This window comes from Gracilinanus agilis, chromosome 6 (assembly GCF_016433145.1).
Source record: "Gracilinanus agilis isolate LMUSP501 chromosome 6, AgileGrace, whole genome shotgun sequence".
NCBI lineage: Eukaryota > Metazoa > Chordata > Mammalia > Didelphimorphia > Didelphidae > Gracilinanus > Gracilinanus agilis.
Window position 1 is genome coordinate 242,475,421 of NC_058135.1, and position 22,756 is coordinate 242,498,176.

The 22,756-nt window shown below is 35.9% G+C and overlaps 1 protein-coding gene and 1 pseudogene across 2 annotated transcripts in view; one reads left to right on the top strand and one right to left on the bottom strand.

Annotated features, from left to right (window-relative positions):
• LOC123251731 overlaps positions 1 to 11,629 on the top strand; it is a 13,871-nt pseudogene extending 2,242 nt beyond the window's left edge.
• Positions 1 to 22,756, bottom strand: part of BTBD10 (BTB domain containing 10) — a 63,022-nt gene that overhangs the window by 30,063 nt on the left and 10,203 nt on the right. The window contains exon 1 of one of the 2 annotated variants that reach the window (XM_044680749.1): positions 12,730 to 12,854. The exons of the other annotated variant lie outside the window; for it this stretch is intronic. Coding sequence (XP_044536684.1) covers positions 12,730 to 12,854 — 125 coding nt within the window. Of the gene's footprint in view, positions 1 to 12,729; positions 12,855 to 22,756 lie in introns of those variants that run through there. 2 annotated transcript variants of the gene reach the window in all.

Sequence of the window (22,756 nt, forward strand, 5' to 3'; positions counted from 1 at the left end):
TGCTGCTAGACAACGGGGTGGGTGAAGTGAGGAATGGCCTCAGGGGCGGGGAACAAATCCACCCCAAGTCCCTCTGGCTTTCTAGTAATGAATTATGGCCTGTGACTGCAGATGTGCCCATAGAGAGGACTCTTTCATTTAATTTAACCCTTCCCAAAAAAAGCTATTTTTGAACTTAATCAGCAGTACTTAAAGCTATTTAACCTATTCAGGTGTTGTGAGTTCTAGTTGAGAGTTGGGGCTTACTGTTTTTTACTAGAAACAATAATTTTCCTCATATCATATCAGACCAAAAGTCTCTGTGTACCTATGTTTAAAAAAAAAAGACAAAGAGTAGGTATACCTTAACTTTTATTTACCCTTTTACTCAAGATGCAGCAAAAGAAAGGATAATAACAAGCAAAGACAATGGAAGAATAATTTCTATCATTCTTTATGCTACTAAATTTTCATTCTCCCATTATGTCAGATCAAATGAGAGGGATAGTTGTGCTTTGCAATCCTTAAAGCACTATATAAATGCTAGCAATTATCACTATTGTTGTTAAGAACCCATTTTCTGTGTGTGAAACTGATCATTTTAATGCAAAAGTTTTTTGGGGCAGCTGGGTAGCTCAGTGGATTGAGAGCCAGGCCTAGAGACAGGAGGTCCTAGGTTCAAATCCGGCCTCAGACACTTCCCAGCTGTGTGACCCTGGGCAAGTCACTTGACCCCCATTGCCTACCCTTACCAATCTTCCACCTATAAGTCAATATACAGAAGTTAAGGGTTTAAAATTAAAAAAAAAAAAAGTTAAAAAAAAAAGTTAAATCTTTAAGTACTGCCGATTAAGTTCAGTGAAAATGTTCAATCAAAACAAGTGCCAACCATGTTCACTGGGACATGGGTCAATAAAGGCAAAGAGTGCATTAAGTGGTGTTATATTCAAAAATCTTATTTCTATAACAGGTAATAATATATAATCAGAAAAGGAGATGAGCCAGTTGGAGTGAAAGAGATAACATGAAGAGTCCCAGTGCTATAGTAGTAAACATAAATTATAAAAAGACATAGAGGACTGCTCCTACCAAACAGATGGATCCTCCATGAAGGGTCTATGGGAGAACCCAGGCATGAACTGCACAGAATGAAGCAGCCTGGGGAGGTTATGATGTGCACTGATAGAAGCCTCAGAGATCCAAAATATCCTAAACCGCTAACATGTATTCAGTGATCTGGAGTTTGCAAAGCACTCTATATAGTATCTCATTTGATGCTGAAAATAATACTGTATAAGACACAAATAAGGAGGAAAATGTGCTAATCCATTTCAACTAATCATAGTCCAGTAAAGACTAACACTGCAGAACCAGAGCTCTTCACCTAGTGGCAGCTTACCCTAATTGTTGTTAAGGAACCCAGAAGGATAAAAAAATCTTCTCCCATGCCAGCCTTGCAATCTCAAACCTATAAAAATGACAGCAAATATCAGAGTCTCTCAAAAATAAGATACAGAAATTCTAGGTTTATAACTTCCTGGAATCCCATTATATGAAGTTATAAATGAATTACTGAAAGTTTTTTTTTTCTGGGACAATTTACCTAAATTGGTCTATTATCTTGGCATCAGTGACCACTTCAATGTGTTTTATAGCTTCAACTCCAGTCCTACCCAAGCTTATATTAACGTAGTAGTAAAGAGTTTTGCAATTTTATTTCGGTCACTGACTGAAAAGTCTTCTTTTATAGGAAAAAATACTCACTTTACAAGTTTTTAGAATATTAATTCTCAAACATTATAATTGGTACTTGAAGGGAACATTTAAAAATACTAACTACTTCATTAATTCATTAGAAAACACTAAATCAAGCCAAATTTTGTAACTATCATAAACATTGGACAAGTCATTGTCACTCTACACCACAAATCACTAAAACCTATAAATTCTGCATTAGAAATGGTCTCTTGCATTGTGGTTTATTCTTTTACATATATATAAAATCACCCTCATCATTCAGCACTTGAGCTGATACAACCCACCATCCTGCTCTATTTATCTTTCCCAATCAGCCCAGACAAAAATGATTCTTTATCTCCAACTACTACAGGACCATTGATTAAATACTATTCCTTTGAGACTGGCTTTCCATGCTATGCTGCATTATTACTATTTTACATGTAAATCCATCTCCACAACAAAAATGGTAAACCATCTGAATATACAAAGAGCTTTATCATGACCTATTATAGCTTTGTATCCTTGGTGCTAAGAAAGTTAATGCAATTTGTTACCAACTAAGCAAATGCCTATTGAACATATCACAAACAGAATTCTCCATAAGCAGCTCAATTCAACTTGTTCAAAACATAACTGACCATATCTTTGCCCAAAAATCCTTCCTTCTTACTAATTTCCTCACTATATTCTAGGGATCTATCATCATTTCAATTACCCAGGCTCACAATCTCCTCCCTCAACTTCTCACTGGCATTCACCTCACATACTCAATGTTTACAAATGTCACTGTTTCTAGCTTCTTAACATCTCTACTGTATCCCTTTTCTCTCCACTTCCGAAGCTGAAGCTACCCTGGTGGAGGCCTGCATCTCTTTTAAATCTGGATTATTATATTATACCTTGATCTCCCTGCCTCAATACCAGAAATTGTTTTCTGCATACCTAAGTTTTACAAGTCCCTGGGCATCCATTTGTTGTTAAAAAAAATAATAACTCTAGGGTAGGTACATGGTCCTTCTCATAATGTGAGAAAGATCAAAAGCAGAGAGTAAGAAGGAATATAAGACAATGCAAAATTTCTGTAATTCCAAATTAAAACAACTTTGAGGTACCACCTTCACACTTCTCAGTCAGATTAGCCAATATGACAATAAAGGAAAATGATAAATGTTGGAGGGGATGTAGCAAAACTGGGACACTGGTGAAGTTGTGATCAGATCCAATCATTCTGGAGGGTAACTTGGAATTATGTCCAAAGGGCTATCAAAGAATGTATATCCTTTGATTCAGAAATATCACTACTAGGTCTGTATCCTAAAGAAGAAATTTTTAAAAATGGGAAAGGACCTGTTTCTACAAAAATATTTATAGTTGCTCTTTGTAGTGGCAAACAATTGTAAACTAAAAGGATGTCCTTCAATTAGGGAGTGGCTGAACAAATTGTGATATATGACAGTGAGATGATTTCAGAAAAAGCTGGAAAGACCTACAAGAACTGATGCAGAATGAAATAAGCAGAACCAGGAAAACATTGTACACAGTAATAAGAAGACTGTGGAATAATCAAATGTGACAGACTTTGCTACTAACAGCAATAGAATGATCCAGAACAATTCTGAGGAACTTATGAAAAAGAATACTATCCAATTTAGGAAAGAACTATAGGAGCAAGAATTTGCAAATGGAAGCATATGATTTATCATTTATTTGGGTATATATTTTAGGATTTGGGTTTTATAAGATTATTCACCTTTCCCACGCCAACTTCCCATAGTTAGAGCCTTCCCTCTAAGATTACTTTCCATTTTTACTCAATAGAGCGTGTACTGTATACGGTTGTTTGCATGGTATTTATCCCCTTAGAATTTGAGTTTAAGGGAAGGGTTTATATTTTTGTTTTCTTTGTATCCCAAAGTTAACTCTTAACTTACGCACATTGGCAAAACTGATCACAAATTAGGAATCCATTATTTGTGTTTTCAGCAAAACAGCAGTATCAGAACTGCCAGACTTTTAAAGCATCGAGTAACAGATTTTATTTGTTATATTTACAATCTTTCTCCTTTTCTCTTTAGGGTGACTATCAAGAACATGAAGTAATGCTTATTTTATTACCTGTCCCTCTAAAACTTCCAGGAACACTGTTTTTTCTCCAGGTGAGATCTGTAATAATCCAGCACAAACTTCTAAGGTTGTTACCCAGATCTCTGGGATATCCTGATGTCTCTCTCAAGTTTTTTCCTCTCAGACTGATTTTTTAAATATTAAGACTATAATCAACAACTATTTTTTTATTCTTAAGTTAAAAAAAACACATATCCATAACTCCTTTGTTCATTTTTAGACTATTTTCTCTGTACCTCTTATACTTTAGTACATTTCTTAAAGTATGGTGAGTACCCAGTATATTAAAATGTATCTTGATTTTACAAAAGGAAAGTGTCGATGTTTTCTGTTAGGTGTTCACCTGAACGCTTTTTTAGCTCCACAGAAAAATAGGCTATGTCATTCAAGAATAAAATTCCTTTTCTAAGTCATAAAACTGACCTCTCATTATCCAGCATATTCTCAACATAATCTGTAATATTTAATGGCTTAAATATTTAATATCACCAAAATTCATCCAACACTAACAAGCAAAAAGCTAGTTCAGCAATAATATGAGAATAGGACCTGAATTTCTAAATTACAGCTTAGAATTCAGGAACAATAAAATCCCCATCCAGGAATAGTCTTTTTTTTTTTTTTAAACCCTTAACTTCCATCTGAAGAACAGTAATGGTTAGGCAATGGAGAGTTAAGTAACTTGCCCAGGGTCACACAGCTAGGAAGCATCTGAGGCCAGATTGAACTCAGGTCCTCCCATCTCTGGACATGGCTCTCAATCCACTGAGCAATCTTGCTGCCCCCAGAAATAGGCTATTCTTAGCAAAAGTCATTTAAGTCCATATAGACTTATATAGAAGGATATAGAAGGAACTAACAGTCTCAATTCAGACTAAATTATGTTACTTTTCACTATATTTACTCCTTCTTTTACATGATAAACATGGAAATATGTTTTGTATGATGACATGTATATGTTATATCATATTACCTGCCACCTTGGAGGTGGGGGAAGAAGATAGATCAAAATATCAGAAAACAATTATTAAAAATTGCATCTACATGTTAAAAATATATATAACAAAATTTTTTAAATTGTCAGTAAGTGTGCTTTTCTAAGATGACAAAGGATAAAAAATGTTAATTGTTGCAAGGTCTAAACTAAGACAGGCACACTCATACCCTTTGGATGGAGCTGTGCACTAATTCAACCATAAAATGTAGAATTACACTAGAAATCACCTAACTGTAACAACCTACTGATTAAGCAAAACTACTACAGGGAATTATCTGAAGAAAGTAAAAGACAGAGGGAAGGGCAAAAATGTGGTAGCAAATAACTAAGTAGAAATGTGGACACCCATCAACTATGGAATAGTTAAACTGTAATACTAATAATGTAACTAAAGATTACAATAAGAAACGATGATTATGACGAAATCAGTGAAGTTGGGAAGACTTTGTGAACTGATCCCCAGATGAAGAAAGAAGAAAATAATTTATGAAATGATGACAATAACATAAAGGAAAATAACAATGAAATAATATAAAAACTGATGAATGTTGCAACCAATTATGAGAGCAAATATATCATCTTTTCTCAAAGAGAGGCTATGAACTATAGGTACAAGATCAGGCCATACATTATCAGACATGGCCAACATTCACAATTAAGAAGCACATATTAAGTGCTTAACCACTAGGCACTGGGCTAGGTCCTGAGGATACAAAGACAAAAACAAAATAGTCCTTGCCTTCAAGGAGCTTATACAGAGGAAAAAAGCAGGTACATACATAAATATGTACAAAATAAAAACAAGGTAACTTGAGGAAGACAGGGAGGATTCAGATAGCTCTGAAGGAAAGAAGGAACTCTAGAAAATAGAGATAAAAGAATGCATTCCAGGCATAGAGGATAGCCTATGAGGGACAAGAGACAGTTTTACATATGAAGAACATCACGAAAACCAATTTAAGGAATACAATCTGAAAGAAATTAGGTCAAAATCAAGCTTGCCCAAATATCATTATAGCCTCTAATTGGATACATAATCTAAATATAAAAGGTAGCATCATAATCATATTAAAGCAGCAAGGAAAGATATTTTTGCAACTATGGCTAGGGGAAGAGTTAATAACCAAAGGATGGAGTGGATAACAGGAAATAATATTAATAATTCTTAAAGAATAAAAGCTCTTTTGCAAAGAAAATCAAGAGTTAATTTTTTTTTAATTTCCAGCAAATCTCTTATAAAAGTCTAATGTCCAAAATGCATTAAGGAACTAACTCAAATATAGAAGAATACGAGTCATTCCTCAACAGAAAAAAGCTCAAAGGATAAAAGACAATTCCTAAAAGAAGAAAGGAAAGCATTCAAGAGCTATATGAAATAAAAAAGTTTCAAGTCACCAACAATTTAGAGACATGCCTTCCCTTTCTTAATTATTTCATATTTATTATATGTACATACATAGTTTGTACATATTTGTTTGCTTATTGTCAACCGAACTTCTTAAGGGCAGGGATTGTCTTTTGCCTTTTTCTGCATGCCCAAGGCCTTAACACAATGCCTGGCACATAGCTGGTACTTAATAAATGTCGACTATCAGATTGGCAAAGCCAATAAATGAAGAAAATGGCAAACTCTTGCTAAAGCTGCAGGAAGACAAGCGAAATGGTACATTCTTAGTGGAACTGTACATTGGTCCAGCCATTTTGGAAAGCAATCTGCAATTATGACCACAAAGACAAGAAAACCACACAAATCCTTTTACCCAGAATTATCACTAGTATAATACCTAAATCCAAAGAGATCAAAGAATAAAAAGAACTTCGTGTAAAAAAATAGTTACAGAAATTCTTTTTGTTATAGGCAAAGAAGTGGAAACAAAAGAGATGCCTGTTAGCAGAGAAAGGCCAAACAAATGTATTGTTCCTTCTTAAAAAAGGTGATCTATTAAGAAGTGATGGGAAGTGATGGCAATGTCTTTTAAAAGCATCAAAAAACATCCATCATGTTAATGTTTACATACACTTATACACTCAACCTTAATGTCTTAAAAATGTAATAAAAATATATTTAAGCTAAAAGGGAAGGAAGAAAAGAAAATTCTTATATCTTCCAAGTTATAATGACAAGATAGTAGCATGAGGAAATCTAGAACCAAAAGGAAGAAGCACAAAGAGAAAAGCATCTGGACAAAGATCAAGAGAAGTACAAACAAAAATAAAATCTTTTTTAAAGTACACTACAGACCATAAAGAAGAGAGAAAAAGGAAATAGAGGAAGAGGCTCAAGAAAAAGTTTACATTTCTGACAAAACACTCAATAAGATCTTATAGGATAATCTATTCCAATTCTGGATATCTCTAATTGTAAAAGTTCTTCATCAAAGCCAAAAATCTGCCATCTTATATGTAACTCCTACTTGTTCAATCTAGCTCTACTTTTTATAATAGGTACTGTAAGGGGCAAAAAGGGGTTTTATGGGTTCAATATATTAAAAGATGGTCACCAGAGGATTGAACTATTATCAATCCTTAATTAAGAATAATCTCAAGTAAAAATTGACTTTTAGTAAGTTTATTTACAATTAGGAAGGTTGAAGGTAGGGAAATTGAGAGAGAGAAGAAACTCTGGCCCCGACTAGAGGCCTGGACCAGGTAAGAATTTAGAGGCCCCAGCAGAGGGGCGCAGAGGTTAATTAAACAAGACTTCTAGCCACAAGACCTTTTACAATTAGAGAGGCCTCCCTGAGGATAGAGCCTCCAGAAATTCAAGGGAAGAGACAGAGAGTCAGCCTAACTTACCCACCTGACAATTCAAAGGGAAGCAGTCAGAGGTCCCACCAGAGTATCAGAGTTCCAACATTCCTCCATGAACCAGAGACAGTCCTTCACCAGATGCTCTCTTCCACCAAAAACCCCTCACTCACTCAAATCCCTTTTTTTAAAGTGGTCATTTATGTGTCACTTCCTGTACCTCCCTCCTAATTTGCATGTCCAATCACAATAGATGATTCTCATAGTACTGCCTGGGGGCAGTCAGTTGATTCTGATTCAAGATCCACTCTAGCATACCTGGGTTATAGACCTCCCAGAATTAAGAGGGGTTCTCACCTCTGGTGATTAAATCTAAAGAGGGGCAGTGTAGACTTAATCTAATTATCACAGTACACAAATAAGACTGATTTTCCTTCCAACTGAAGACCATAAGAATATAAATATATGGCACCTAGAAGTAAATACTGTAAATGGTCTGAATGTAGCCCAAGTCAAGTACATAATGTTAACCTTCAATGTCTTCACTATATACTTTAATTAACAATTTAATTAGTTGCGATTACATTAGATTTTCTGGAAACCACTGCATGCTGAAAATATTTTAAATGCTGTGTCTTTTTCACTAAAACTGCTATTATTAAGCCATATCTTCCTGAAACTAAACTTGCCCAGCTGGTTTTTTTCATCTTAATTCATATCTTCACAGTATTCCTTTTGGGTTTTTTCTCCCCACCAATTGGAAAATGTTCGGATATATGACTATGAAAGAATAATAATATGCTATAAGAAATTATGAAAGGGACAATTTCAGAGATATCTGGAAAGATTTGCATGAATTGATATAGTCAAGTGAATAGAACCAGTAAAATAATTATTTATATACAGTATTATAAAAAATTAACTGACTTAAGAACTCTGATCTTTTATAAAAACAAACCACAATTCCAAAGAACTAATGATAAAAAATAAATGAAGTATATATGTGTATATATATTCTCCATTCCTTTTTTATAAATTATATAAATGACTAAAAAGATGGAGAACCTCTCTAAAATAGGAATTATGCACAAAAAGCAATCAACTGTCTCCATAGACCAAGAACCCAAACAAGGTAATAATGTAATGAACATTGAAGAAAATTAATTCCTCTACACTCTCTCAGCACTCTCCTTCCCCCCTCCACCAACCACACACCCAACAGCAGAATTGCACAAGCTAATCCCCAACAGACTTACAATACAACTCATTTCTACTGCCACCCTCCATCCCAGTAGCAGGAAGTCAGAAAGCAGAAGCTTACTCAAGCATCACTCTTTGTGCTGAATGAAAACTCAGCTAGAGAACTAAAGAAGAGAAAGAACTAAAGCAGGACATGAGTGTTATGGCTATGTGACACTCCATTAAGCCTGAGGTGGGGAAAAAAGTCAGCGTCCAGCTGAGGCCAGTTTGTTCCCCCAGAACACCCTTTAGAGAAGAACTAAAGGAAGTGAAACCTCAATTACCCAGCATGAAACAGAGGGTAAAACAGCTTTAAGGTCCAGGACCCAGAGGAAATTGCCATCAAAGAGGATCAGAAAATTAAGTGATAGAATAAAAAAAAAAATTTAAGACACTGAAATTACCCAAAATATCTCAGGAGAAAAAGCAAATCAAATGACTTGGGAAGATATAAATTAACAAGGAAGATGTTAATGACAGAAGAGATTATGGTCTCCAAATCAGGTGAAAGAGTCCAGACATCTCTGAACAAATATTTCAAAACAAAAGAATATGAGCCAACATCTGATGAGACATAGAACCGAATATCCCAAAAGCACAGAACCACAACAGGATATTACTAATTTAAAAAGAAATAAAAAATGTTAAAGCAAAATTTATTACCTATACAGCAGAAATAATCAACAAAAAAGGAAAAATCTGAATCCATGGTGATAAGTCTCAAAGAAGCAAAAAAAAAGAAAAAAGAAAAAAGAAAAAGAATAACTGATTGGGAGAGCAAAAATATGAAAGCAAAGGTCGATCTGGAAGAAAAACAAAAGTCAATAATAACATTAAAAGACAACTTGGGGGGGGCAGCTGGGTAGCAGCTGGGTAGCTCTGTGGATTAAGAGCCAAGCCTAGAGTCAGGAGGTCCTGGGTTCAAATCTGGCCTCAGACACTTCCCAGCTGTGTGATCCTGGGCAAGTCACTTAACCCCCATTGCCTACCCTTACCACTCTTCTGCCTTGGAGCCAATACACAGTATTGAAAGACAACTTACCTCTACACAAGTAAAACTTATTTCAAAGAAACAATTGTAGAGAGTCAATTTAAGGATTATAAGTCTCCAAGAAAAATACAAGTTGAAAAAAAAATCTGCATGCCATAATGAAAACAACAACAACAACCAGGAAGCCACACAAAACTACTGAAAACAAACATACACACATACACACTCTCTCTCTCTCTCCAAAGAATGCCTCCAGATGTAAGAAAATACCCTATATTGTAAATTCCAATATCTGAGATACTTAAATTTAACAGTTACAATAACAAACAATAAACTCATAAGAGACAATTCTGCACACACTAGAATCCACAGGAGGAAATGGAATATATAAGCTTTCAAGATGCAATTCAAGGTGACATGTCCAGCAAACCTCAACCTAACTATGTAGTTAGGTTGTATGTAACTATTTAGTTACAATGTAAAAAAGTGTACTTCAAAAGAAACATAAACATTCTTGGAAAGAAAATGAGAACTGAAGTTATTTTATAAATATAATATAATCTTGGGGTTTTGAGTATCAGATTTACCATTTACTAGGAAGACATCTTAAGGCACCATCTTCTTAATCTATTTCACCCTTAATATTAACTTCTTTAAAATGGAGATAATAGATTTTCCCTTACAGAGAATTAATTAATTCCCTTACAGGATTAATGAATAGATAATGCAGAAGAATGGATGTAAAAATCCTTTGTATTAGATAAATATACAACATGATTATCTTAAAAGGCAACCATCTATTATCATTCCAAGGTTGATTTAAATCTAGTTTTAAAAAAACAAATGCAATTTTATGCAAGAATTTTTCCCTATAACAAAATAAACCTATAGAGATTTAATTTGGGGAAGGGGGGAGTAGGGATTGGAGAAGAATAAATTTGTTTAATGGTCATATTATTCAAAGTCAATACCAGATTTTATCAAAATAAAACTGTCAGGACTAAAAGGACCCTTAGAAGTAAACTAGTTAAACCCATTTCACTTTTGTTATTAAGGAAATTAAATTAAATTCTATCAATATAATCAAAATATTAAAGTCTCAAAGAAGCAAAAAAAAATTTTTTTTTCTATTTCCCCCAGTGATAACTTTTATCTTTTACAAATTATTTTCACCATGCATCTAAGAATTCTACAGCAATATACATCACCCTCAAAGAACAATTTAAATGAACCAGAAAGGGGAACAAAAAGAAAGGGCTGGTACAAAACACATTTTTTCCCTATGGGTCGCTAGCCCTTTGGTATTTTGCCAAGTACCAAAGAATTAAAACAAAAACCTAAAAGCATTGTTTGGGTGGATAAAATTAATGGCAAAAACTAGTGTCATTTCTTTTCACTCCCCAGAGCCAATAAGAATCACATTCAGACCAAGACTCTGAAGAAAATTATCATCAAAAAGAACTATGCCCTCCTGGGCCACAACTTCCACATTAACAAGTACAAGAACATGCCCAGCAAGAAGCTCTGCAATAAGATCACAGGATATGTTATTCATCTGATAAAGAGGAACCAGAGAGGATTTGTGAGAGGTAGCTCCATCAAATTGCAGGAAGAGAAAGGAGGGGTTAACTGTGTTTGTTCCTGACAGCTCCGCTATGATCACTGAAGTGGACCCTAATACCAAAGAAATGTTGAGACTTCTAGACTTCAGGAGTCTGTCCAAATTACAAGTTATCAAGCCCACAGTTAAGATGAACTTCAAAAAACCAAGAGGAGCTGTTTTATATTTGCTTTTGCCATCTTTCCAATAAATTTGTAACATCCCTCCACATCCCCACTTTGTTTTGTTCTTTTCCTAGCATAAATCCAGATAAATGAGACATTCGAGAATATATAATACTTTAAATGAAGAGTTTAGAAAAGCAAGAAAAATTTATCTTTAGTTTTATTTGGTTACATTATTCTTAACAAAAGTTTGCAAATATACATAAGGTCAGGTGACCCTAGAAGACACAAGCCTCAACAGTTAACATGATACTGACAGATGCTTCCAAATTTGAGAATAGCCATTGATACTTTCTTCTATTACATGGAAGGCTATTTTTTACACATTATTCAAGAACATAAGATTTAAATAAAAATATGAGACCAAAGAAGCCCTTTCGACATTAATAATCAGATAATATAGTAGTCACTGAGAGATGAGAGAGGAATGAGAGAAAACAAAGATGTAAATATGAACCAAAAAGTTTTAAATTATTTTAGTTTTTGAATGAAGAAATTTTCTCAGTCTACTAAAACAAACACATGACAGTAAAAAAACTTGCCTCATTTGGAAATACTGTATTTACAATCTCTGAATTTGTGCAAGCTTAAAAAAATTACACATAATTACTTTTTGTTTCATATTGACAATTACCAAATCACCTGATCAACAATTTCTATTCTTTAATTAAGCACAGCATTATTTTAACTAATAATTGGTTATACTGATTGAAAATGCTTAAAAGGACTGTTTAACTTTTGCTCCTTAGAAATTATTTCATTTACTTTATTCTCACCAGTTTGATTTTTTTAAAGATGCAGCAAAAACAAATTTCAATTTCAATCTCTTTCTTAAATAATTGTTGATGGTGTTCATACAGAAAGATTATCAAACCTAATATTCTCAAGTTACAGCAAGATTCCACTAAGATTTTTAAACAAAAAGCCACCCAAAACACATGAGAAAATAAAAAAAAAAACATGCTAGTTATTTTAAAAATCATCTGCTACTAGTGAAAGCAAGAATGACCTTTGGCATTCAAAAATTTCAGTGATCAAAATAAAATATTGGGGGGGGGGGATTTTTCCCTGTTTATCTCTTACTAAGCCCCAGAGATTATCATGTAATAAATAAATGAATACACACCTTCCGGTTGAACATGCCAAAGAAGACACACAAAAGCAAGGAAAAATTTTTGAAATGAGAGCACAAAGGAGCTCTGCTCTTTCAAACAATGCAGCAGTGAAAGCCAGGTCAGCATCCTTGAGCATTACTAGCAAAGTTTAGCACACTTGATATTTCCATTATCTTCTTAAGATTCCTTTGAATCATTCAAAATAATCTTATTCCTATCACATACATCCAACTCCTCTACCTTTTCTACCGCTTCTTTGCCTTCCAAGTACAATAATCCTGTTTCAGTTATTTAGGCTGCCTAATGTTCAGAGACGCAACCCCCCTCTAGATATTAATTCAGTTCATTTTCTCACAGTCACTGACTCAGCCGTGGGTAGCGCAGCACTGACGTCTCTAACCTAACAGCATCGTATGAGCTGTGGCCGGTCCATTTCTCCATCTCTACACAGCCATTGGATATTGTAATTGACAGACAGGAGAAAGAAGCTGAGAGACGAGAGCTTAGTGGTACACTGCCAAATGCCATCTGTAAAGCTAATTCTGGCCTTGCCAGCCTTCCAGGTTTCAGAAAAAGGGGGGAAAGCCGGTTGAAAAATGATACAGCAAACTTCTTTTTTCATTAAGTTTTCTACCTTTTATTTGTGGTACTTCAAGAGAGTAAAGATTCACTTGAATTTATGACCAAAGAATAAAGTCCAAGTAATGCTACTTGATTCTTCAAAGAAACAACACTTTTTTATCTTCTAAACAATTCCTGAGACTACAGTTTATAATTTACAAAGTAAATGGACAGCTCAGTCTTCATTCAGGCCCAGATAAAGAACAGAGCATGCGCTCCCCACGTGGGAGTGAGACCTTGCAGCAAAGTCTCATATTGAATATATGATGCATGTATCTTTGGTAACTTGAGGAGGCTGCAGATTCTGAGTTTGATACCATGATTGTCCTTCAAAGTACCTTTACAGTTATCTGATTTGTATAGAGAATGAAATTCTGTTTTTTAAAAAAGCAAAAAGCCCTCCTCTGATGATAACTAACAACAATTTTGGCTAATTTCAGAAAAGGAATTAGGAGCTTGTTAGCAAAATACCAGTTAAAATGTGGGGTAAGATATCAAACCTCCATTTAAAGTCAAAGATCTAGTCAAAATATTTGCTAAAATTTTACTACTTTCAAAGCTCTTTCCTAGTATCACATCAATTTTGCTTGTCATCAGAAACTAATGCAAGAAAATGAATCAGACCTAATACACAGCATTTATTATGTATATTTTCCATTTCTAATAATGCATTCACAATGTCATATATACCTACTAAAAGAGATCACATTTATTTATATATATGATTTATAAAATATTTTCATGTATTACTTCATTTTCTATCTTTGGACTTGTGTTATCTACTTATACAAGTAGCTACTCAGATGATACTTGTATGCATATTATCCTCATTTTATAAAAGAAGAAATGAGGTTACATAATATGAAATGGAGCGAGGAAGAAAAAAATACATATACATACATACATACATTCTCTCTCTCACGCACTCTTGCGCTCTCTCGCGCTCTCTCTCTCTCTCTCTCTCTCCCCCGCCCCATTCTCTAGTGGTTGAATTATATATGTATGTCAACTTAAAATCTGGACACCCCAAGTTTACCCCTGCCCTTTGAGAAACCCCAGTACCAGGCACACACCTATTTTGGGTGAGATTAGTAGACACAGTCGAACGTTGAGTACCTTTATTTGTTTTAGAAGTTTCTCCCACTGTATTAAAGTCCTCTCTCAGGAAGCGGAGCTCTTAGTTTGACCTTTTCCTTAGTATTTGTTATAGTTGACCACTCCCTGATTACCCCAGCTGCAGGCCTGCTTGCAGTTCATCTATGAATACTTGCTGTACCAAGTTCTCCAGAAGGTATATAAGTTCCCCCAATTCTATTGTTCCTCAGAGGATAATCTAGGGCAGTGATCCTCTCAGAGATACTGGTAGGACCCAATAGTGGACACTATCTCTTTTCTGATTAAAGGCTTGGTTTTTCTGACTATTTTAATAGTTCTGTGTTTTTTCCAAGTTAACATGTATAACAGTCTTTCAGTCAACAGCATTTATTAAACACCTGCATTATATACCAGGCACTACAAGCATTGGGGATTAAAAAAAAAACCCACTCCTCCCCAAAAAAAAGGCTCTGTTCTCAAGAAACTCAGAAGTCTAAAGGAGGAGAAAACATGAAAACAACCGTAAATAAACAAGCTAAAATACAGGATAAACTGATGGTAGTCTCTGAGAAAAGACTAAGACTAAGGAGATGTGGGAAAAGATCTTGCAGACGGCTGGCCTTCAGTTGAGACTTTTAAAGGAAGCCATGAAATTTAGGAGACAGAAATGAAGAGAAAGAACACTGGTCAGGTATGAAAGGCCAATGACTGGATTACAGAGTATGTAGAGGGGAGTAAGTGTAAGAAGAAGCTGGGTTACAAAGGTCTTAGAAAGTCAAATAGAGGGCATGCCAATCTCCTTATCTTTGTATCTTCACAAGGAAACTGTTTCACTTACTAGCTATCTGAACCAGGGCAAGTCAACAAAGTAATAGAGATACTTTTGCAAGTTGTTCATCCTTCAAAGAGAACTGTAGCATCACAAGGGTGTTGACTGGGCTTGTGCATGAACTGGATTTGTGAGGCTGAGTTGCACAGTTAACAGCCTCACTCTCTTCCAGTCATCAGAATTCCAGTAGTAAGACAAAAGTAAAGAACAAATGGCAACTACCCAAGGTAAAGTGGACCTTGGTGTCTTTTTAGTCTGATCACACTCTTAAGAACTCCACAGCAGCTGCTTCGGCCACCTTCATGCCTATTAGAACAAATTATTCTCTTCCACCCATTCCACCAGATAAAGTCTTCAATATGTTTGGTATAGCTATTCCCCTGTCGACTTTGGAAAAACATAGAACTATTAAATAGTCAGAAAAGCCACTAATTAAGGAAAGGGGGACAGGGCTGTAACAAGGAAAAATTAGATATTAAATATATATTTAAGGTGTGGTCACCAGGAATCAATCAGATCTAGATTGAATTCCATAATTAAAATAGACCCAAGTCAGGATGGGTTTTATGGTAGTTTATTTACAATTAGGAAGGTTGAAGGTAAGAAGAGAGAGAGAGAAACTCTGGTCCGGACCAGCAGAGGTCTGAACCAAGTGAGAATTAAAAGATTAATTAAATAGGCTACTAGCCACAAGGCCTTAGCAATTAGAGGCTAAGAAGCCTGCTTGAGGCAGTCTAGAAATGCCAAGGTAGGCCCAAGGAAGTCAGCCTAACTTACCCACGTGACAATTCAGAGGGAAGCTGCCTGAGGTCTCGGCTGAGATTCTTCAGCACCAAGTTCAAAGCTGGGAACTGCCTCAACAGGAAGTTACCATCACACTTAAAGAGATAGCATCTTTCGTCACTTCCTGGGGGTCCACCTCTAATTCAAGTGGACAAATGGCAGCCTCAATACTGGTTTTGGACTGCCCCAAGGGCAGTCCCTTGTTCTTGATTTGTTACTTATTGTCACATGTGGGTAACTCATCTCCCCTCCCCACTAAGGGAGGTGAGGGTGACATTATCTCTGGTTGCTAGAGTTTTAACTATGAATGGGGATGAGTTAATTCAATTTACACAGGGCTGAGTAGGCCTCTACTCAGAGCTGCTCTCTACATGCCTTATGCAGAGTGTGGAACCTAGAAGGTCAGAATTAAAAATCCAGACCCCTGTATGACATTATAGTAAAACAGGCTTGTCCACAGACCTGCAGACCTTTGGTCTCCAGATCCTAACCCTTGCATGATAAAACAGCCTTATCTACAGGAACTCACACTTGGCAGACATCCCCATATCTTCAGGAATTTCAACCTTGCAGACATCCTGTCCCCCAAGATCTGGGCCCCCCCTCTGCCTGCTCATCCTTAAATATTCTGCTCCTGCACAGCTCAGGGTCCAAGACAAGGTTTTAGTCCCTAGCCTTAAGCTAGACCAGTGATTCCTAAAGTGGGCGCCACCACCCCCTGGTGGGTGCTACAGTGATCCAGGGAGGTGGTGATGGCCACAGGTGCATTTATCTTTCCTATTAATTGCTATTAAAATTTTTTTAAAAATTAGTTTCCAGGGGACTAAGTAATATTTTTTTCTGGAAAGGGGGCGGGAGGCCAAAAAAGTTTGGGAACCACTGAGCTAGACAACAAAGACCCCTTGCATTTTGCCTTGCTGGCTTCAGACTGTTTTGGGGGGATCAACTCCGGGCACTTCAGTATATGAAGGGAACTATGCTGAGTCCTGACTAGACAGCTTTGCAGGTATAAGCATTTTTATTAAAAAAAAAAAAAAACTTTAATTTTTTTCCCTTAAAAAAGACTATGTACATACATATATACTGGCAATGAGAATTGTGTAATTAGAATCTGTTCCCCAAACTCCAATCCCCAGCATCCCACTTTCCTCCTCACATTTTGTGCTGATGTAGGGAGGATATAAGTTTTATGTAGCCCTGCCCCTCTCCCTCTCCTTCTCCCTCTCTCTTTCTCTCTCTCTCTCTCTCTCTCTCTCCCTCTCCCTCTCCCTCTCTCTCTCTTCCTGTTAATGGTAGCTGCTGCCAGCCAGCTTTTTGAGCAGGCAGGAGAATTTACTCACGTGGTCTTATTTTTGTTAGATAATTACATTTTTATACTTATATTTCCTTTTTATTCCTTTTACTTCAAGTGATTGTTAATAAATTTTATAAAATATAATACTTGGAGTATTATACATTAATTTAAATCTTACAGAACAACGTTACACAAAGCAAAAACTCACTAAATAAGCAAAATCATCAGTAAAGGGGTCAACAGTTTCACCAAATAGGTCATACCAGACTAAGCTCATTTCCTTTTTGATGGGATCACTAGACTGATATATCAAGAGTTTGACTTACCTTAATTTCCACAAGATACATGACGAAATTTCTCAAACACTTGTAAAGACTCAAAAGAAGTAGACTAGATGACAATATAGTCAAGTGAATTGAGAACTATTTGAATTACCAGATCCAAAGAGCAGTCATTAGTGACAAAGCAGAGATCTTTAGTGGCCTGCCCCAGGAATCTGTCATTGTCTTTTCAAAATTTTGACCAATAACTTTAATGTAAGCCTAGATGGGTTGCTTATCAGAATTTTCAGATTAAAAAAAAAAAAAACAAAGAGGGATAACAAGCACAATGGTATAGCTGAAGAAATGAGGAGTCAGGAGACCCGAGCCAAATAATATATCAAATATGTAATAGGCAAAAAAATGTGACTTTATGCAAATAATTTAAGTACTCAGGACCTTAATTTTCTCATTTATAAAATGAAATTAGTATCTGCTTAACGGGGTTGTTTTGAAGATAACACTTTGGAAAGTTTAACGAACTATGTAAATTAAGCAATTATGATGACAATCAAAAATTTAAAGTATCAATAGGAAAGAACAATGTCAAATAAAAAATAAGATCACAAGTGTGCATATATTTTAATTTCTATTTAGAAACTGTGTAAATGGAATTAGCTCATCCCCATTCATTGTTTAGACTCTAGCCATCAGAAACAATATCACCCCACCCAACTTAGAATTAAGTGGGATGGGGAAGGTCTGTTACCCACACGTGATAGTAAGTAACAAATCAAAAAACAAGGGACTGCCCTTTGGGCAGTCCAAAACAGTACTGAGGCTGCCATTTGTCCACTTGAAATTGGAGGTGGATACAAGGAAGTGACGAAAGATGCTATCCTTTAAATATGATGGTAACTTCCTGTGGAGGAGTTGGCGCTTTGAACTTGGTGTTGAAGGATCTCTGATGAGACCTCAGAAGGCTTCCCTTTGAATTGTCACGTGTGGGTAAGTTAGGCTGACTCTCTTTCCTTGGCGTTTCTGGAGGCTCTAGCCTCAAGGAGGCCTCTCTTATTGGAGGCCTTGTGGCTAGAAGCCTTGTTTAATTAACCCCTGTGCTCCTCTGCTGGGGCCTCTAAATTCTTACCTGTCCAGGCCAGAGTTTCTCTCTCTCAATTTTCCTACCTTCAACCTTCCTAATTGTAAATAAACTTCCATAAAAGTCATCCTGACTTGGGTCTATTTTAATTTGAAATCGCATTAATCTGATTTCTGTCAACCATACCTTAAATATCTAGTTTTAACTCTTACAAATCCAAGATGGAAACTGCCCAGTTCCTGCATGCCTACACTAGCAAAACTATAATTTTTTTTTAATAAGATCACAAAGCTATCAAGAAATCTAATGCAGAAGGCAACTCAGTGGATTAAGAGCCAGCCAGGCCTAGAGATGGGAGATCCTGAATTCAAACAGAGCCTCAGACTAGCTCTGTGATGGTGGGCAATTCACTTAACCCCCAATGCCTAGACCTTACTACTCTTCTGCCTTGGAACCAATACATAGTATTGCTTCTTTAGATGGAAGATAAGGGTTTTTTTTTTAAAAGGGAGAAATCTAATGTAAAACTAAAGTAACTTTTCCCACTCCAAATTCACACATGTCAGCCAAAAGTCCAAGAGCAAAGGAAAAAGCCACCAGCAAAGTCAACATCAGCCAGAGCATTGTGTAGCCTGGAAGACTGTCTAGATGTAGCAGGAAAGCCTCATAAGAAAGGCCCAGAATGGTCAGAAAACCACAGAATGAGATTCTTTGAAGTGTCCCAGCAGCAGCACTCATTTGAAGACAGCCCAAGCATCCAAGGACTTTGAGGAACCTAACTTTCCAACCTAACATACAGGAGAAGATACAGAAGATCCAGGACTCTAAATCTCAAAGATCTAAGGGGGAAAGAGAAGGTAGGGTGATAAATGTCATGAAGGCGAAGTCAGTTCAAGAATCCAGAAGATCCAGAGCCAAACCAAAAACCTCAATATATGCAAAAGCGTAAAAGGTGGAAGAGCCTAGGCCTAACACAAAGCCCCAATTCAGGAATCAAGGTTGAAGAAATGAGCAAAGAAAACACTGACCAGTATCAAAAATTATTGTAAATCTTGAGACCTTCAAAACAAGTAACTCTATAACAACTATAAACAGAAAGTAAAAGGAAACTATGATTTCCTCAAGGATTACATGAGTACCTAAAAGAAATAAGGTAAGAAATAAAAAATTAAAGTCTGGAAGAAAAAAACTGGAAAACAGCTTCAAAGAAAAAAGTGGTAAACTTTAACCAAGACAATCTCCCTGAAAACTAGATTAGACCTCCAAAAAAATTCAGTAACTACAACAGCCAGCAAGAAATATTAGGAAAAAAATCAAAAGGTTATAAAAATAAAATATAAACTACCAAATTCAAAAAAAAATTTCTAAGCCTGAAAAGTAGATCAAGAGAGGATTTTAAAAAATTACCAAATTTTCTAAAAACCACAATGAAAAAAACTGTACCCCAAAGAGATGATAAAAATGTTTGTACAAAAAATATTTATAGGGGCAGCTGGATAGCTCAGTGGATTGAGAGTCAGGCTTAGAGATGGGAGGCCCTAGGTTCAAATCTGGCCTCAGACACTTCCCAGCTGTGTGACCCTGGGCAAGTCACTTGATCCCCATTGCCCACCCTTACCACTCTTCCACCTAGGAGTCAATACACAGAAGTTAAGGGTTTAAAAAAAAACAAGTAAAAAAAAAAAAACACAAAAAATATTTATAGCTTCACTCTTTGTGGTGGCAAAAAATTGGAGAAAATGGGGGTATCCATCAATTGGGGAATGACTGAACAAATTGTAGTATCTGATGGTGATGGAATACTACTATGCTATGTGTAAATAGAATTAGCTCTAGTCCATTCTATAGTCAAAACTCTACCTACCTGAGATGAGGTCATTCCCACCTCCCTTAGTTACCAACACGTGACAATAAGTAACAAATCAAGAAGAAGGGACTGCCCTTTGGGCAGTCCAAATCAATGTAGAGACTGCCATTTGTCCGCTTGAATTAGAGGTGGACCCAGGGGAAGTGACGAAAGACACTATCTCTTCAAGTATGCTGGTTACTTCCTGTGGAGGCAGTTCCCGCCTTGAACTTGGTGCTGAAGGATCTCCTGAGACCACAGACTGCTTGCACTCTGTATTGTCATGTGGGTAAGTTAGGCTGACTTCCTTGGCCTAACTAGGCCGCTTCCAAACCCTGCCTTAAGTAGGCACTAGCCTATCTGGTTGCTAGGCCTTGTGGCTTGCAGCCTAATTTATTTAGCCTTTTAATCTTCTCTCTTGTCCTCTCCCTTTCTCTTTATTCCCATACTTTTACCTTCCTAATTGTAAATAAACTGCCTTAACCCGATGCTGACTTGGGTCTGATTTAATTACGGAATCAATCTGAATTGTTGATTCCTGGCTGCCACATTTTAAATTCATATCTATAAATTACCTAAATTCTCCCTCTTATAGCTATAAGGAATGATGAACTGGAGGATTTCTATATGAACTGGAAGAACCTCCAGGAACTGATGCAGAGTGAAATGAGCAGAACCAAGAGAACATTGTACACAGTAGCTAAAATATTTGTGGCATAATCAAATGTAATAGACTGTGCTACTAAAAACAATGCAATGATCCAGGACAATCCCGAGGGACTTATGAGAAAGAATGCTATCCACATCCAGAAAAAGAACTGTGGAAGTAGAAATCCAGAAGAAAAACATATGATTTATCACTTGTTTATATAATTATATGATTAATGGGCTTTTGATTTAAAAGATCACTCTCCTATAAATGACTAATTATGGAAATGGATTTCGAACAATAATACATGTATAACCCAGTGGAATTGCTTAGCTCCAAGAGTGGGGAAGGGAGAGAACGTGAATCATGTAGCCATGGAAAAATATTCTTAATTAATTTTTTGTGAAAGAAAAAGACTCTCTCTCTCTCTCTCTCTCTCTCTCTCTCTCTCTCTCTCTCTCTNCATAATCAAATGTAATAGACTGTGCTACTAAAAACAATGCAATGATCCAGGACAATCCCGAGGGACTTATGAGAAAGAATGCTATCCACATCCAGAAAAAGAACTGTGGAAGTAGAAATCCAGAAGAAAAACATATGATTTATCACTTGTTTATATAATTATATGATTAATGGGCTTTTGATTTAAAAGATCACTCTCCTATAAATGACTAATTATGGAAATGGATTTCGAACAATAATACATGTATAACCCAGTGGAATTGCTTAGCTCCAAGAGTGGGGAAGGGAGAGAACGTGAATCATGTAGCCATGGAAAAATATTCTTAATTAATTTTTTGTGAAAGAAAAAGACTCTCTCTCTCTCTCTCTCTCTATCTATCTATCTATCTATCTATATATATATATATATATATATATGAATGATTTGGCAGTTTCTACCATAAGTGAGAGATCTTGAAATACATTATTTCCAATGAAAAAAATAGGCTTAAAATCACAAACAATAATTCTACAGGAAAAGACATGAATTTGGTGAAAAAGTGAACTTTTTAAGCATATCTGATGAAAAGACTAGAACTGAAACTCTGAAATATAAACACAGGAGTCCAAAGAAATCTCGAAAGGTAAATTTGAGAAATTGAAAGGAGCTAGATAATGATATAGTGCTTCCATTCTAAGGGGATTATAACAAGTGCCTCATCAGAACCTTCCTGTCTTCAAAAAATACTGAAGGGGTTTAATAAGAAAAACAGAGAATTGTGAAGGTGAGTTGGTTATTTTGAGGGCTTAAATTGTAGAAAGAAAACTAGTGGAGAAAGAAGGAAACAGGAGGTAGAATTTGTTATTTCTCATAACTAGAGTACATAAGAATATATAAATATGGAATAAAGGGCGAGTAGAGTGGATATCAGATGAATCTCAGTCATCTCAAATGGACAAAGAAGACTGAAACACGAAAAGAGTGGGATAGGACTATATCAAATTCAACAGGCAAAAAAAAAAAAAAAAGCAGAAATAAGGAAAGGAAGATAGCTGCTGCAAGTAACACAAATATCCTGACTCTGAAGGAGTGAATGGGAACTGTAGAATGGCAGAAGAAA